Genomic DNA, 18,438 nt, shown 5'->3' on the forward strand with positions numbered 1-18,438 from the left:
TATTTTGATATGTGGTTAGGTTTTTTTTTCTCTCTTGGCTGTGTCTTCTCACCGGATGGTCTGTAAACCTCTTTGTGCTAAACCGAAACCCCCTTTGTAGCTTTGAGAAGAAAGGCTATGACCCCTTGCATTGACATATTCTTTCATAGCTGCTGAAGGAGAGCTGTGCTCGGTTGCAGTATCACAGCACGCTGCCCCGCATTTTCGGGCTGACTGGGTCCCACCCTTCCAGTAAACACTCCTCAACTGCTGCTCCACTTCTTAGAAACCTCACCACAAAAAGGACAAGTCAGACCAGAGCATAGGGCCTGATGGGCTGATAGTCACTTTTAGCTTCCTGCGGTAGCTTATTGGCCTAGAAGCCTGCTGGGCTAGATCACTATGGGGAAAAGGGCCAGTTGGGTCATGGAGACGCAATAGTCTCATTTCACAGAATACCAAAGAAAGCACGAAGTCCAGTTGTGTCCTTGCTCGGATCAGCATAACTCCTGCTGACCGCGGGGGCGAGATCAAGTTATGGCTTAGCTTCAGACAAGTGTCCACATGTACACGCAGACACTGTGCATGTGCACTTACGCATCAGAGCAGAGTGGGGGACAGTAGCATCCTTGGGCTAGTGTTAATCCATCCAGCTCAGGCACCCATAGCTGCAAAGAGACAGGAACACAGCCTAGCAACCAGGAGATGTACCCAGGCCCCATGAAGGCCTTGTACTCTGATTCACTGTCTTCACTGCTATCGATGCCCGAGCTCGCTGGAGTACAACTAACAAGAGGCCAGATCATGCTATACCCACATCTTTGTTTTGCTTGGCACACCTACCCAACGGGGCTTTAACAGGCGTTTTCCTGAACTAAAGGCCAAGGATGGGAATACATCCCAGGATCAGATTGAGGCAGACATGCCCCTGATCAGCCAAGGCACAGAGACGCGTTCAGCAGGTCCATAGGCTGAACTCTGCTGAGCATGTCAGACTTGCATGGAGAGCCAGGCGAACCTCCCAAAGTCTTATCCCAGCATATCCTGGGACAGGGCCTTTGGAGTTGGGTCTCTATATAGAGTCATGGAAGATGAGGATTGGAAGGGACCTCAGGAGATCACATCTAGTCTAACCCCTTGCTCCAAGCAGGGCCATCCCCAACTAGAGCATCCCAGCCAAGGCTTTGTCTAGTCGAGTCTTAAAAACCTTGAAGGATGGAGATCCCGCCACGTCTCTGGGTAACCTGTTCCAGTGTTTTACTACCTTCCTATTGAGAGAGTTTTTTCCTAATACCAACCTAAACTTCCCCTGATGCAACTTGAGCCCATTGCTCCTTGTTCTGTCATCTGCCACCACTGAGAAGAGTCCAGCTCCATCCTCTTTCGACCCTTCAGGTACTTAAAGGCTCCTATCGAATCCCCTCTCAGTCTTCTCTTCTCCAGACTAAATAAGCCCAGTTCCTTCAGCCTCTCCTCAGATGTTGTGTGCCTCAGACCCCCAACCGTTTTCATTGCCCGCCACTGGACTCTCTCCAACTTGTCCACATCCTTTTGGGGGCCTAAAACAGCTTTTCCTCCTCTGCTCCAAAGTAGTTGGTCAGATGCCTGGTGGGGCTGCCCACAGCGCAGTACATGTACTGCTAATAAGTACCAGAGGTTGCTCTGGTCCCTCAGGAAGTGCTTTAATCAAGGTACGGTGGATCTCTAGGCTGGGCTTGCTCTTATGTTCTACAGAGCTCCAGCTCCCAGCTCTTCCCCGCTGTGAATATATGTACGGTTTTCTAGGTAGCCATGAAAACCCCTTTGCAGGGGCCTGTGCCCTGTATACGGGCAATGCTGCAGTCGAGTCAGTGCTCTGGGACTGTATTTGTTGATTTTTGCGTGGCAACTGCTGCCAAGATTTAGCCCAGCTGGATGCTGGGGCGTGTGGGGGACAACATACATCAGAAAGTCTATGGGGCTGCCGTTGTAGTTGGAGAAAACGGTCCCAATGTTTCTTCCTTCAGTTGGAGGGTGGGCAGAGGTGATTAGCACTGCCCTGACTGTGCTGGCGGAGGGGTCATCTGCTTGAGTACATCCACTCATCCATCATACGGCTGCCCCTACCTATCTCTTAGTGGAAATCTTAAAAGGCAGAGGTAATGCTGCCAATCCCCTCTTGAGAGGGAATCCCAGGCATGGGGTGGGGGGCACCAAACCAGTGCCCACAGCTGTAGTTTATATCTGCCAGCACCAGCTTGCTAGGCTCAGCCCTTCTGCCATCATCATGGGCACTGGCAAGGCACTGGCCGCAGGTTTCTTGTCTCTGGAGTACAGCTTGCCTTTCCCGGAGGCCTTTCAGGGTTTCACGCCAACACTGCACATCACCTCCTTTGCAGGAAACACAACCTTATTTTACCTCTACCATTTCCTGGCTCCCCCAGCCACAAAAAACAAAAAAAAAGAGCAGCAAGTATTTTTATTTTTTGAGCTTCTAGCTGCTAGAAATTTGTACTGCGGTTAGTTGTTTCCTTGACTATTTACCTGCTTCTTATTCTTTCTTTCCGCTTCCTGGTTTTCTCATTCTTTCTTCTTTTCTCTTCTAATGAGCCATGGAGCCCGTCATTTCTCCCCAGGAAAAAGGTTAACCCATCTACACAAAGTTGCACCAGCAAAATGCTCCTCAGCAAGTGGGTCATTGGGTTCCTTGTATCTCATGGTGAGCAGCTGGGAGAACCAGCTCCCTCAGGAGGCTGGTATGTGATCCCACATCAGGAAGGATGGAATAACTGAACTGGATTCAGTGCCCAGATGGCTGGTGATGATGCATCAAAGTGCTCTTACACCCTCCCCAGAGCAGGTGGCAAATCCTAAGGATTAGTGTTTGGGTTTCTAATGTTTCTTTCAGTACCATCAAGGTGTCATATATGAAGCAGAAATAACACAAAATCTAGTTTCATTGGCGTATTTCAATCCCAAGGTGGGTACAAGTGCTGCGAAGGGATCTGTTTTCATACCACTTTAGCCTCCAAGTAAGAAAACCTAACAATGTCAATACTTTGCATTTATACCTGGCCTTTTATCTATCTGTCTCGCAGTACTTACAGATGTATCGTTGTGATGGTGCCATGAGATTTTGCAGCAAACTAACTATTGAAACCAGGCTTTTCATCAGCCAGTCCCCAAGACCCACATAACTATCATGTATGTCAATATTATCACCCCCATTTTAGAGATGGGAAAACCAAGGCACAGAGCAATGAAATGGCTTGCTCAGGGGGAGTCTGTTGCAGATCTGAGAATAGGACAAAAGGATTCTTGGTTTCCAGTGGGATGGGTGCCCAATGCAAAATGAAAGCCTAGAAAACACCATTTACACCAACAAAAAATATTTTCTATTTATTTTGGGACTCAAATTGGAAGACAGAACAAGAGAAACATCACATTGAACAACGGGGGAAAGAAACCTCCAAAATGGCCTGATGTCTCCAGGCTCTTGCCGATGGAACCCAGTCTCAAACTCCGGTTTATGGATGCTTCCGGATCTCATTGCTCAACCTAAACCTGGGCGGTTCTGCCACGCTTCTAGAGATGCGCCGGCCCTTAAACGATATCCGGTGCTGCGTCTTGCTGTCCATAATGATCAGGGCATACGTGACAACAAAGGAGAGCCAGAAGCAATCCATGAGGAGCCTCATTGCCAGCCCAAACCACTCCAAATGGCTTATAGAGAACAGAAGCTCCTGCACGGTCTTGTGTGTGAGAGGCACAAGAATGCAGTTGACCACGTCATAAAAGATGATCCAGCCCACATAGACGAACATCCCTCTGTGAAGCCGCTTGATAACTGAGTAGATAAGGAGGATGCACACTGGATAAGTTATGATGGCCAGGGCAATAGCTATGTAGTAGAAATATGGAATCATCAGCACCCGGCCTACTAAGACCACGCTTTTTTCCATTTCATTTCTAGCTCGCGCTAGATGGCCAGTCTCAAAGATCAGGTACATGTTTGTCATTAGGATCATGTAGATGGCAGCTAGAGAGGTGCCTGTTCTGGGGGTCATGCCACAGAACCCACCAGGGCACAAGAGATTCATGGTGTCTGTCTTCTTCGTAGGCACCTTCGCAAGCAAAGCAAATGGACTGAACAGCTCGGAGTGAAAAGGGAGGCTGGGAAAGAAGGCGTCGGGTCTTGTATTAGGAATGAACTCCAGTGAGCTGAAACCTGCATTGGACAAGAGAAAGATTAGGCACAAGCATTCTCAGGGTGGGGGTGAGAAATGGTAACGGGGGGGGGGGGGCTGACAAAGGAATGTGACAACAATTAATTGCACCCTTAGTTTTAGAGTATCATCAAAGCTCTTTACAGGGAACAAAGAGGGAGAAGTGAGAGAGGGTGTGTAAATGCGTATGAGAAAGACGTGTCTCATTTCACTGTAACTTGGCTATGTCCTTCGTTAGCCTTTCCAATGAAGCCTGCATTCCCTAACTTCAGAGTGCATTGAAGAGGTCTCTGGACAGGCAGCGGCTGGCTGGCTCATGGGATACATAGCTGAATTCCTTGGGCACCGGGTTGGGACTGAAGGGAATTGTATCACTGCATAATCACTGTTTGCGAACCTGGAGAGGAGTCTTTACTGTGTGACTACATAAATAATGGATACTTCAAAGAAGCCGTGTCCATAGCAGAGCTGGTGGCCCTCTCAGTGTGCACTAAGGGGATGAGGCATTGGCTTCTACTCTCAGCTCTGCCACTGGTCTCCTGGCTGGCCTTGAATACATTATTTGACTGCCCAGCCCATAGAAAAAGAGGTCCTGATTGTGACTTCCTTTGTAAAACTCTTTGTGGACATCTATGGAGGAAAAGTCCACATTTGCACGAACAGTCACCATAAGTGTCTGTTGCACCAGTTTTCTGCTCTGACAGAGACCGGATCTTTTATTTGCTGTGATGTAATCCCTTGGCTTGGGACTCAGGCTTCAGGCTGATGATCAGGCATCTTGGGAGAACCATACATTCACATACCATGTTTTAAAGTATTACAGACATAGGCGGGGCAAACCCTAGGGGGCCTGAGCACTGCACCTCTCATGGTACTCCGTGATCCAAAACTTCACCAAGGACCTGACATCCAGGAGCCCGGCCACCAGCATCAGCACTGGAGTTTCAAATTAGCTCAGTGTCCTTGTGACACCACGGTAGGCAGAGCTCAGCCCTCAACCTTCCAAAATAAGAGTGGAGCTTTGAAAATCCAGCCCTGATTGCAGGTCCTTTCTGGAAAACTTGAACTTAGAATGCAATCAGCTCCTGCTGAAATCAGCTGGCCAAATCCTGACCCTTTACTTGCCATCAGCTTCAGTTTTGCTTGGATGGAGTTTGCAACCCTATGCTTCAAGCTTTCCAACCCTGGAGAGGAACTTTTGTGATGGAGACGAAGGAGCTGGGCTGATGAGGATGGAGGGTGGATGAGGGTGACAGCGATGGAGCCATCAGCCCCTTTGCTCCGGCTATAGAAGAGAACATCAGTTACAGCCCTTTGTATTTTGTCTCCATCCTTCATTCCCAAAAAGTGGTAGTATTTCCCCCCACACCTCACAGGTTTGCCAAAGAGATCACATCAATGCTAACTTACCTCCTTTTCCAGCAGGAAATGGCGTGACCTCCTGATGAGGGGGTCCCTCTGCAGTGTCCTAAGACCAGGTGGATAGGACACTGTATACGCAGCTGCTAAAGTGCTGAGGGGGATAGCACAGGGGATCCTCTCACTGTCTGGATGAACAAGTTAGTCCTCCAATGCTCTGCTTAGCCAGGACCCTAAGAAACAAAGACAGAACTTAGGAACTTCCCGCCCGGGTCAGATCCATGGTCCGTTTAGCCCAATCTCCTTCTCTGACAGCGCTCACATGTGGGACAATCCAACACAGTTACAATCACCTGGGGTCAAACAGAGGCATCTCATCCTGACTAGGCCAGAAACCAACTGGGCGAACCAGAAAAAGGGGTTGCCTTGCTTTGCTAAAGGCCAGCACCTCAGAAAAGGACCAGAGGCAAGCTTTTTCTCTAGTGACAGGATACCACTGGCATCTCCCAGCTCTGTTCTAGTAAGCGAAATCCCTGTGAAGTGCTCCCATTTCTGATCCCATCTGAAAGGGAAACACTTATGGGCAACCCCAGACCCTGGGCTTGCGATGGGGTTGGATTCTATTTCGCCTTTTCACTTAGAAGAGTCTCTGTGCCATAAAGATTTCAAGCAGCTGTGCTCAAACTCTTAAACAGGTCCAATGCTACCAAACCTGAGGCTTTCACTGAAAATCCCTCAATGGTAGGGACATCATTATTGTCAACTTCCATTATTGTATTGCTATCCTCATGACATTGGGTGCTGTTCTGAAAGCCTCAGCACCTGGAGACATGTGATTTGGTGAGACTCTCAGCTGTGTAAGCCATGTGCGGTTTCTAGTCCTCATTTTTGTCAAGAAAAGCCTGAAAAGGCTCTGGAATAAGAAAGCAAAGGAAAAGAGCCCCCATTTATTATTTAAATAAAAATCTCTTGATTGTTGATGTTTTGTGTATTGGAGACTGATGCATGATTTTTTAATGCTCGGGGTTGACGGTGCTAGAACTTCCCTTGGACAGTGCCTAGCACAGAAGAAATCACAGAATCATAGAAAATGAGGGACCTCAGGAGGTCACATCCAGTCCAACCCCTGCTCAAAGCACGACCAGCCCCAGCTAGATCATCCCAGCCAGGGCTTTGTCCAGCTGGGTCTTAAAAAACTCCAAGGATGGAGCTGCCACCATCTCTCTAGGTAACCTGTTCAAGTGTCTTACTACCTTCCTAGTAAGAAAATTCTTCCTAATACCTAACCTAAACTTCCCTTGCTGCAACTTAAGCCCGTCGCTCCTTGTACCATCATCTACCACCACTGAGAACAGTCCAGCTCCATCCTCTTTCGAACTAGTGTTGCCAACTGTTTAAATCTATCCCAGGAGGTTTCTGAAACACCAATGTGTCCGTGACACACAACACAAATGTGCCCATGTGCTAGCACATATCACTTACGGATTATGGTGCGTAGACTTGACATGAGGAAGGCCAACGCACATTACTATTACATTTTTAAAACCTACTGGATTACTGTGTAAATCAGATTCAACATTTAATATTTATTTTTAATGAATGCCTTCTTATTTATCTGTTGGGTACCTCTAAGCAATCTCCTGGAGATTTCTTTCTAATTCCTGCAGACTCCAGGGCAATCCTGGAGGGTTGGCAACCCTATTTCGAACTCCCCTTCAGGTAGTCGAAGGTTGCTATTACATCCCCTCTCAGTCTCCTCTTCACTAGATTAAATAAGCCCAGTTCCCCAGCCCTTCCTCATAAATGTAACCATTAGCAGAGCCCAAGATCACTCAAAATCGAGAACACTTTAAACATCCCATTTGCTTTGCACCGGTGTTGTGTTTGCAACTACTGCAGCTTGGACACTTCCACTTATCTAGCCATTTTCACTTCCTGTTTCTTAGCCGGCAGCTGCAATGTTTAGGTTGCAGATTCAAAGGGGAATAGGTGACGCCCACATGATCACGGCTTTCATTGTAGCTTTGAAAAAAACAAGTGTTTGCTATTGAAAACCTGACATGATGAATTTTTGGTTCCTCTCACAAACACTTTTATATTATCAACAAACAAAATGTAGGGACTAGCCTAGGTTGTGTATGGGGATTCCTCCCCAAAGGGACTCAAATGAATGGCAATCTATTAGCGAATTCATTAATGCATGAATTAATTCATTGCCTGATAACACCAAGTAGCTGCAGTCTGGACCAAATGCTTGCATGTGTGTGTATGTTTTTGTCTGTTGGGTAGATACTATTTTTATTATTTTTATTTATTCCTGTTTGCATTTACAGGAATACCACCAGATGGGACTCCATTGTGTCAGGTGCTCTACATATATAAAAATAACAGCAGATAATCCCTACCCCAAAGAGCTCACAAACAAATGAGATAGAAAAAGCATGGGAGAAAACAAGACTATCATTGTGCCCGTTTTACAGATGAGGAACCAAAGACTTTGTTTTACAAAGACACTGTTCACCTTGGGGAGGTTTGGGGGGAGCTGATATCATAAGAAAGACGGCCACTTTGTGGCATTGCCAACCTATAAAGCATGGTATATCATAAAGAGTACTGATTGGAGCCGTATACCAGCATAGTAAATGGCTTCTTCAGGCTTTAAAAAGAGGATGTGGGAAACAGTGCAGTAGTGAGTAGTGTTACAGTAGATTGCTTCCAACAAGAGGCTCTAAAATAGCATATTGGTATGTGTCAGATGATATCTAGGAATTTAGATAGCTTTACTGTCTGAAAGCACCTTGTGAGGGAGGACAGTACATCTGGAGGAAGGAACAGTGCCCTGTTCTCTCACTTTATGCTGAACAGTAACCGGGGAGCACTGGTTTGAGCCAAGGAGCACTCTTTTGCTCTGTTTGTACAGCCCCTAGCACCATGTGCCTCACACCTGATCTAGCTCAACGGGGCTCTGAGCATGGTGCTACCTTAAATCAGATGATGAATAATAGCAAGAATAGAGTCCACATAAACAGGCCCCTGCTCACTCACACACATGGTCACGGTTCCCAGATGGTATCTTGTCAACACAGAGTCTTTCTAAATGCAAACTCTGCCCAGATGTGGCTTTCAGCTACACTGGCCTGAGTCCAACATGACTGTACACACTTCGCTGGAATCTCCATGTGCCGGCTGCTTCTTCCCCTCACGCCCATTTTAGACCAGAGAGTTATACCCTCAGTCACTTGCGGTTTACATATTTGCATCACTGAGAACAGAATCTGGCCTGATACCTATATGAGATGCACTGAGAAAAAGCCAGAAATTCCCCTAAATTTTAGAGGTGGGCGGGTTTTGTTTTGTTTTGCTTTTTTATTTTTTTTTTAAGCTAATGGTTCAGTCACCAGGGGGGGAAAAAGGCAGTTTGAGGGAATCAAAATGATCTGGGAACTGGGAGCAAAATCAACCAGGAGCTTGGACTGCAAAAAAAAGACAAATGAAAAGAAAAAAAAAAAAAAAAGGAAAAGCCCAAACATTTAATTTCAACATGCTCATCGCAAAACACGTGGATGTTGTGTTTTGAAGGCATGGTTTCATTTCAAAGGCCCAGGAGACTTCTTTTTACCCAGGGTTCAAGTACCCCCCAAACTGAAACAAACCTTCTCATTTCGAGTGGAACAAAAGATTGCAGTTGATCTGAAGTGAAACCGTTCTGCCTTGCTTTCTCACCATGATGAGAAACCTAACAAGTTCTCATTTTGATCAACACAGGCCCACATTTTATACTTATTTTTCAGTTAAACCAGCAAACTGAAAAACACCTCTCTGTATATTGGTGCCAAACAGTTGTGCTTTCAGCCCTTGTGAGCATCCCCAGGGCAGAGTGCCCCAGCGCCAACTTCTACCTGCCCTTTTATTCTGTTATGGGACGTGGAACCAAAGGCATTGGACCTACCATAAACTCGGTAGTGCTCACTCCCTGGCTCTTTGCTGACTGAAGGGAGGCCTGGGACACATGCAAACAGCCTTGTGACCCTGGGAGGGTTCGGATCTAAGGCCTGCATTACTTTCTAGTTGTTTTAGAGAGATCCTCTTCCCTTCTGTCTGGCTCTGCCCCAGGCAGCGGCTAGGTGCCTTGCCAATGAGCATCCCCACCTGCTTTGCCAATGAGCCCAATGAGCCTGGGCCCAAGAGGGATGTTCAGTCTCAATAACCCCTTTTGGTCTTTGGTTGACGCACCCAACAGAATGGCCTGAGTTAATCAGTTGTGCTGCTTTGGGTGACTGGCTGCTGCAAACTGGGATCACATTAGGAACAGGAGCTGCCCTCCGACGATGGATCCTGGCTTGCTCTGCTGATTTGTGATTGTTAAGCGATATCCTACATGCAGCAAGAAAGATGGCACCCCCTTCCTCTGAATTGTTTCCCTCCTTGTCTCCTGCCCTCCATTATAGATATCACTAGGGCAAAGACTCCCATTTTGAGTGCTGAGCCCCAAGTGGTTGAATGTTCAGCCCTGTGTGAGCTGGCCCAGGGCTGTGAATTCACCTGTTTGTGGTAAAACCAGGAGTCAGGCTAAATAAATTCTTAAGATGCTCAGTGTTTCTTTGCTTTCCACCTGATCTGGCAGGCTAGATCTTAAAAACCAAGCACTATCTCCCTTTGGGGGAGGTGGCTGAGCTCTTCTGTTATCACATAATTTTTTTTATATCATTAAAATAGATCTATATCTATATATATTTAGGTATATATATGCATCCTCTATCATAGGCTTCCACTGCACCTTTTCTTATCCAACTACCTTAATAAACCCGCGCACCCCTTACAATAACCACACCCGTTCCACTGGGAGGAAGGGAATGGCTTGTAGACATTCCCATTCCCATGGGACGTTCCCATACACATTCCCAGATGGACTCGAGGAGGAAAGCCTGAGGGGCCTGTGAGCTGAAATGGAGGAAGCTGACATAAAATTCCCGAAGAGAGGGATTGCTGCCTGTCTTCCTGTGCATGCAGCTCTGATGGGACAGAAAGGCCAGGCCTCCTGTCCCTAGATAGAGGGACTGTTCAGATGAACAGTTTTTCCACTGAACAGACTCTAGGTACGTAGAGCTGGTTTTTGAAGGTGTCCCTTAAGTGGAGGTGACTCAGTTCCTATCTGCATGTTACGTAGACCTGAATTGCAGAAGTGCGGAGCAACCGCCCCCTTGACATCAGAGGAACTTTCACATGCTCAGCACATCGGAAAACCCAGCTCCAAAGCGTCATAGATCTGAAAGTGGCCCCAGGTAGGGGCTGCTTTAGCCAAGGTTGTGTTTAAACTCTATGCCTGCACTTTCTAGTTCTTTGAATTGGGAAGAGTGGCACTGGCCTGGCTTCCCAGAGATCGTGAACTTGGGAGGTTTCATTCATTCAGGTATGTCGAGGGCTAGAAAGTGCTATCGGTATAGCCTGGCAGTGTCCCTCATGTGGGGTGTCATGCCCAGTGAGTTTGTTAAACATGTGGGGGAGAGAGATGAGATCCAGGTGCAGATGCAGATTTTGACTCTGATAGGGTTTCAGCAGGCAGTGTTTGAAACATGAGTCCTTCTCAGCTCATTATTAAGAGCAGGGCCATTTACAAATTCCAGCTGCAGAATTTCAGCCCTTCCAGCCATAGGGGTGCCAGTGCGTGACTCAGGCCCTTTTTGTCCAAGACCTCGTATGACGATGGTGACCAGAAGGCAATCATCCTCCATTGCACGAGCTTGCCAAAGGTGATGATAGTAGCTCCTAGAAACCCCAGGGCCCCACTTAGTACAGAACAGAGTTGGCCTCAGCCCCAAGGAGCAAACAGTGACTCTGACTCAGCAAAACACTTAAGCATACGCCCAAGAACCGTGATGACTCAGGGGTTATAGATGCCACATCAGCATGACTCATCATGTTTACAGAGAAAAACTTCAACAAGTAAAAATAAATGGAATTTTTAGCCCATCATGAAGAAGACCAAGGAGTGACTCAGGCACAGTGTATAAATGCTTTCATGGGGAGAAAATACCACATAATGATGAGCCCATTAATCCAGCATGGAAAGGCATAACAAGAGTCTATAGCTGGAAGCAAAATGCAGGCACACTCAAGTTACAACTTAAGCAGTGTTTTTAACAGTGAGAGCGATGAATCCAAGAAAACACTACTGCGGGAAGTAAGGGATTCCTCATCACTTTGTATCCAGACTGGATGTCTTTGTGCATGATGTGTTTCAACCAAATATACTTTCCCCCTGCCTGGGAGCTCCTACACTAACTTTCCATTTCTTGCTTGGTTTTAAGTTTCCTTTCCTCTCCTTAGCCTTGAGGGGAAGAGGGAAGTGATTCTTGCCTCTCCACTTGCATTCTTGCTCAGAATCGAAAGCTGGCCTTTGTCTTCAGGCCACTTCTGCCTTGGGAAATATTCTCTGATGTCCATTGCCCACAGAATGATTCATTCAGATACAATGGAGGTGTTGCTACATGGGGCTTGGGACTGACCAACACTGATGAACAGCAGAATCATACTGCCCTCTAGTGTCAGCCAAGCCAGCTGCCTCCATTATCCTTTACTATCAAAGGTGAGATGTTCAAAAGACATCAGAAAGTTGAGTGCTTGGTCTTTGGAAATTTGGCCAGACCTGGGGGACCTGGGCCCTAGACACAAAGGTCTGTAGAAACCTATAAAAAAGTCTCCTCCTTAAGCATTTCACTTGAATGTTAAGCTGAAAGGCAGAGTCCCATTCTCCTTAGCCTGGCCCTCGTTTTGCTGGGTGATTAGCGACCATGCATGGTGCAGACTGTGAGAGACTCAGACCTGTTCTAGGAAGGAAGGAAGGAAGGAAGAAAGGAGTTGCAAACAATCATACGTTGCCCTTCTCAAGCATCTGACTTCTGAGGGGCTCAAAGTGCAGCAGGCATTCTGGGAGAAACCTTCATGGTTATTCTGGGATATGGGGCCATAAAATTCTCCCTATCTTCCAGAGGAGGCAACTGAGGCACAAAGAGAGAGAGGCAGTGACTTGTCTACGTTCATAAGAATATGCTCTCACTTGAGTCATTTTACCCTGAGCAGGTTGATTTTTAGTTGACAGGAGGCAAATGATGCACCTGTAAAGCTTTATTTGATGAAGCAGGCCACCGTTTACACCAGCATATGCATCTTGGATTTAGTTAGTCTATAAGGTGGAAATCTACCCTGCCTTCAAGCTTACTTTGGACATTCTACGTGACTGGTTCAGGATACAAATGCCTGATCTACACTGGCATATTTGTGTAGCCTGGGACAAAATGTCTAGAAAGTGTCTAGATAGGCCTCTACAAAGGCCCTAACTATCTTGATTACCTCAAAGTAAAAAATATGCATGTAGACCAGCCCACTGAGAAAGGCTGTCAGAAAGACACAGAGTGTTCAAACCTCCAGCACTTTGCTTCAGCACGCTCCATCCCTCTCCATGTATTTGTGAAATAGCGTAAGAGAAATAAACCAAGCTCAACTGAGAGAGAGAGAGAGAGATGTTGGCCCTGAATTTGAGAGGTTCTGAGCCAGTAGAATGGGACCATAGCATTAAATCTTCAATCCCTGGGCTGGTTTTCAAAAGAACTCAGCCCCTACCCAGACACTTGGATGACCAAGGTTTTCAGGGAGAGGAGCTAAGTGTTCAGTATTTCCAAAGCTTCATCCACTTCATTTAAGTGGCTAAAGGGAGCAGGATGTGGGGGATGAGTTCTTGAAAACAGAACACTCAACATTTTTTCAAATCTGACTAGTAATGAGGCAAAGGACTAATTTAGCTGGCTTGTGCAACTGTGAATGTTGGTATTTTGTGTCTTCAAGAGCTTTGCTTTGTACCTTTGATGTCCTCTTGAGTGGAGAAGTATTTGCTAATGTGCTTTTAAGGTGTTGCTATTTATTTCAAGGACGAAAATCCATACCCAGAACTAGTTATGTGCAAGAATAATGTATCGTGACTAGCAACACTGGCCTGATCCAAAGCCCTGAGGTCCCACTGGAGAAGACCAGTGATCTGGTGGACTTAGCCTAGGACTTGGGAGTTGTAAAGTCAAGTCTCTACTCTGACACAGACCTCCTAGATGATTCCAGACAAATCACTTTCTGAGCTCCAAAATGACTGCACTGCTCTACCTCACCAGGAGGGTGTGAGGTGCTCAGAGGCCACACTAATAGGAGCTTTCTAAATAACTGAATGAGCTGGTTGGGGGATACAGTGTAAGCACATGGACAGACGGAGTACATGCAAAGTGCTTCAGATCCCACCCTGATCTGAGACTCTTCAGTTCCATGTGAACATACTGACTTTTCCCAGCTGAAGTGGCTCATAAGTGCCAGAGTCAATGCTGCTGAGACACTATGGCCACAGGGGCTAGTGAGCAAGCGTCTTAACGTGGGTGTCCTGAGGGAAGGCCCAGCACACTACTTCCAGCCAGCCAGACCAGGCTGTGGGGCAGGAGCAGGGCTCCATCCAGTAAAGCCCAGCCAGAATAAAAGACAGTGTGTTAATTTGTTTTTAAGCTACAAAAGCTTTGTATTAAAACTTCAAAGGCTGGGTGCTGTACCTTTGGAACACAGCACACCAAGGAAGCTTGGTGAAAGAAACTACGCGCTGTGAGGGAATCCTACATGAGATCTAGCCCTGCCAGCAAGGGGTCACTTTGTCCCTTAGGAAGGAATGAGAATGTCTAACAGCCCCCTCCAGGCTTTACACTGGCCCTTTTCCAGCCCTCCTCTTGAAACTGTCTCTCTGCAACTTGCGCTGAATAGTCTGGGAAGGTGTCTGCCCCTCTGGGAGCAAAGAGCCAGGCCAGCATCCATCTCACTGAGGCAGAGCCTCTAGCTTGCTCCTTTCCTCCTGGCCCCATATACCTCCCACTCTCAACTGTTCAGGGGGCCAGCTTCAAAGGGAGCACTGGAGAAAGACCTAGTTAATGCCTGATGTGCAGCATGGTGATTGGAGCCCTGTGCTAGAAACTGGAGAGAGGCAGCTCCAAGCCCCTCCTGAGTGAGGTGGGGTCTCTTACTTCCTGGGCAAGTGGCCTAACTACTTGTCTCCTGGGGCCCTCCTGCACCCACTAGTCATGGGCTTTTGCCAGGTAGAATGTCATGATTTCTGCTTACCCAGCATACACGTGTATGTACCGATCTAATTGCATCCCTGCCTAGACAATCAGTGTGTAGCCTACTGTGTATGGTCAGTAACATGTGTGTGTCCCCAGTGTATGAAAAGCAGGATCACAAAGTATGCATCAATGCCAAAAATGGCAGCTACATGGCTGGAAAACTGTAAGGTGAAACAGGATTCTGCCCTAAACCCACAGATTTTCAAATACAAGTGCTTCAGACCTGGAATCCAAACCCACCCTTAAGCCCTGATCTTTTACATTCTGCAAGAGGGTTCTGTGCGTGATTTCAGAAAAGCAGATTACTCACAGATCTCACCAGAACCATAGGAGCTGCGGCTTTCAGTGCCTCTCAGAAATCAGCTTGACCACTTAGGTGCCTACATACCATTTGGATGCTTAATGCTCAACACACCAGACTCCAGAAACATATGTGCTTAACTTTATGCACTGTAAATTGACTCTGCGACTTTGGTGGGAGCACTCAGACTGAATGGAGTCATTTTGTAAGGTAAGCACCTTAGTTTGAAAATGATAGCCCTGTTCACTACCAAATTTAATCAGGTTTAATATTAATATTAAATTAATAGCATCCCATTCTCTCAGTCATTATTAAGCTCTGATAGTCTTCTATTATTGTCATTATGGTAAGAGTCACCAGATGGCACTGTTATACACATAGTCTCATGTCATGAGTTCCTTTTACTGGTGTGTAAGCAGTGCAGTCTTGGGAAAAATGTTCTGTTGTTAGATTTGTAGTGATATTTCTTTTTGGTGGTGCTGTTGCTAACAGTAGTAGAATTTGCACTTACTCTTCCTAGAGTCGATGTTTATGCCAGCGTTGTCTTCAGGGAAGTGGGTTTTGATTTTCTTGTTCAGATTCCTGAAGCAGTGGATTAGCTTGCATGGCGTTTGGTCATCTTTGTACAGGGACAGTCATACATAGACACCTGTTGGAAAGTATTTGTTGAAAGAAACTTTAGTGGGACATTGCTCTTTTTCAAAAAGAAAAAAGGTAGAGATCTCCAAGTGTCAGACACATTTCATTGAAACCATTTTTTAAAATAAGTTTGCTTTTTCTTTTTTTCCACAAAAACCAAACTATTCAGAGGAAATTTCAGTGAGAAAGAAAAAAAACACAACATTTTTTAAAACATCTCCAAAAACTATTGATATATTAGACTAGCTCCAGTGCAGAGCGTAAACCAAAAAACATCCCTGAATCTGCATCACTGATTTCTTTTTCACAGTGAAACCAAACTGTAAGGCCCTGCTTTGTTACCATTTCACAGAGAGCCAATGCTATTCAGAAACATTTCTATTATGACTTAAAAGCCTCACCTGAGATCAGGACTTAGTGATGCCAGGGGCTGTACAAAGAGCAAGAAACACTCCCTACCGCAAAGAGTTTGTATTAAAACTAAATAAGACAAAAGGTTATAAAGAAAACCAAAGCAGAGATGGGTGAAGCAACGTTTTTTACCAGGGAAACTGGCAGAACCAGGAATATCACCCACATGGGTGGATCTAAAATTTTTAAAAGGGGAGTGCAGATGGTGCAGTGCATCATCACATCTAACCCAACAACATATTTTTTTCCAGTTAAAGAGAAACTAGAAGCTTTATTAATATGACAGGGGCTAACACTATATTATTTGGTTTAAGACCAAGCAAAAAACAAATACAGCTCTTGGAATGTGCATTAATTTGCTAGAGTATATATAAAGTTTAAAACTCCAAGGGCTATCAGATCCCAGTATAAAGATTCATGTCTATCCAGAATTGGAGGAAAAGTTCCCAGCAAAGCATCTTGATGCCCATGTTGCTGGGGTCATCTGACCCCAGTGGCTTTTCCTGCCCAAGTGCAGGGGGCTGGACCCGATGATCTGTAAGGTCCCTTCCAGCCCCTACCATCTATGACACTAGGCAAAAAAATAGTCACAGGATACTGTATTGTCAGTCCTGTAGTCATTACAGTTAAATGCGTGTCTTTTATTCAGATACATTACAAAAAATAAAAATCTAGCCTTCTTGAGCGCCTTGACAATGCCTCCAATACTTCACTGTCATTCGTTTTTCTACCTCCGTGTCCATATTACCTCACCTGAGTTCAGGTTTTTAGCTAGAGCTGAAAACAGGCTGCGGGGCTGTAAAATAGGAGAGACATTACCACAGATCCTGGTTTCCTCTGATTTAAGATAATCCCCAATTTTCAGTTAAAGAAAGTAACCCCACATGCCCATTTTTCCGTGAGTTTAACAAAACACCATCTATATAGAGATATAGATATATATAGAGAGAGAGAGAGGTGTGTGCACATATATATGTGTATATGTATATATATGTGTGTGTATATATATATAGATGTGTGTGCATGTATGTGTGTGTGTGTAATGGTGTTTTGTTTTAATCATAGAAAAATGTGGATTTGGGAGTTACTGTTTTTTAACCGAAAATTGGGGATTTTTTAACTCAGAGAAGCCCAGGGTCCCTGGACATTGCCAGGAAGTTAGGCAGCTCGCAAAGGGAAGACGTTCTTCCTCAGGTGTGAAGACCGGAAGCGGGGCGCAGCTGCCCAGCTTGCTGAGGAACCACGTCTGCCATTCGGACGCTCGTCCAGCTTTCTCCCAGCGACGTAGCTGGTGCAGTAACAGAGAAGGCCCTAAGAAATCCTTGCCCCCCGTGTCGTTTCGGGCCCACCAGGGCTACAACGTCTCTATTTCACTCCCATTACCCGGACGGGATAACAGACAGCAAAAGCGCAGAGGAACGGGTAGCTGTGTTGGTGGGACGTCAGGACCATTGAAAGGGACGGAGGTTGTTCACCCCGGCGGAGTGGAGAGATTAACAGGAACCGGGAGAGGACAGAGTCAAGGGGCTCTCTCAGCCCCTCTCAACAGAAACGCGGCGGTGGCTCCTGCCGGGCGCTTGGTTTTAAACATTTGGGTGGAGCAGAAATCAAAGGGGGGCCACGCAGCTCCCGATCACCCGCACAGGCTCCTGCGGCAGCTTCCCCGGCGGGCTGCGCAGGGCCCGGCTGCTCTGGGGGGGCCGTTAGAAAGCTTAGGACAAGGCCCCACGTGCAGCGAGGCTCACGTGGCGAGTTCACGGGCCAGCGCAGTGGACGTGCAGGGATCCGAGCGCCCCGCGGACCCACCCCACTGCGTCCGCCTGGGCCTCTGCCCCTCCAGGCTGGAGCTGAAGGGGTTAACTGCAGAGAGCCCCCTCTTACCCACCCAGAAATAACAGCCCCTTCCCCTCAGGGGAAATGGTTTAACCCACTCCATCTCAAACAGCATTCCACCCCTCTTCCTCGGGGCGAGTGGTTGGACCCATCCTGTCTCCCCCCCCCCCCCCCGGCAGGTTATTTAACCGCAGCTCATTCCTCTCCGGCGCAGGTGGTTTAATCCGCTTTCCCCCTGCACTTGGTTTAAACTGTGCCCGCCCCTTCTTCCCAGGACAGATGGTTTGCCCCTTTCCCAGCTTGGTTTAAACTCCTCCTCTAGCAAGTTGGTTCCTTCCAGACCACTTCAAGGATGGTTCGCCCCACACGCACCCCGCCCCGTCCTCCTCTGTGAGAATGGCTTCGTCCTTCCCTTCCCGCAGATGGTCTCTCCCGCCTGAAGCGAGAGGCTCCGCCCTTTCTCCCGTGCCCTCGCTTCACGTCCCCGCAGCATCACAGCTCCGCATTGGCTCGGCGGGAGGCGCCCGAGCCGCGCAGCCAATGGCCGCGCTCTGCCTTCCCGCACCCA

General features: G+C 46.9%; 1 protein-coding gene across 6 annotated transcripts; it reads right to left on the reverse strand.

Annotated features, from left to right (window-relative positions):
- Positions 1–3,344: 3,344 nt before the first annotated feature.
- On the reverse strand, positions 3,345–18,402 carry TMEM217 (transmembrane protein 217). Of its 6 annotated transcripts, none has more exons than XM_019492530.2 (4): positions 18,243–18,402; positions 15,499–15,636; positions 5,595–5,776; positions 3,345–4,186 (listed from the first exon to the last, which is right to left on the reverse strand). In XM_019492530.2, the coding sequence occupies exon 4, from the start codon at positions 4,056–4,058 to the stop codon at positions 3,486–3,488; it is 573 nt and encodes a 190-aa protein (XP_019348075.1). In that variant the 5' UTR covers positions 4,059–4,186; positions 5,595–5,776; positions 15,499–15,636; positions 18,243–18,402; the 3' UTR covers positions 3,345–3,485. The 6 variants fall into 6 exon arrangements, with proteins under 6 accessions (XP_019348075.1, XP_006266251.1, XP_014460924.1 ...); XM_006266189.4 differs by lacking the exon at positions 18,243–18,402 and adding an exon at positions 17,969–18,038; XM_014605438.3 differs by lacking the exon at positions 18,243–18,402 and adding an exon at positions 17,923–18,027.
- Between the last annotated feature and the right edge of the window lie 36 nt (positions 18,403–18,438).

Source organism: Alligator mississippiensis, chromosome 14 (genome assembly GCF_030867095.1).
Source record: "Alligator mississippiensis isolate rAllMis1 chromosome 14, rAllMis1, whole genome shotgun sequence".
Taxonomy (NCBI): Eukaryota; Metazoa; Chordata; order Crocodylia; family Alligatoridae; genus Alligator; species Alligator mississippiensis.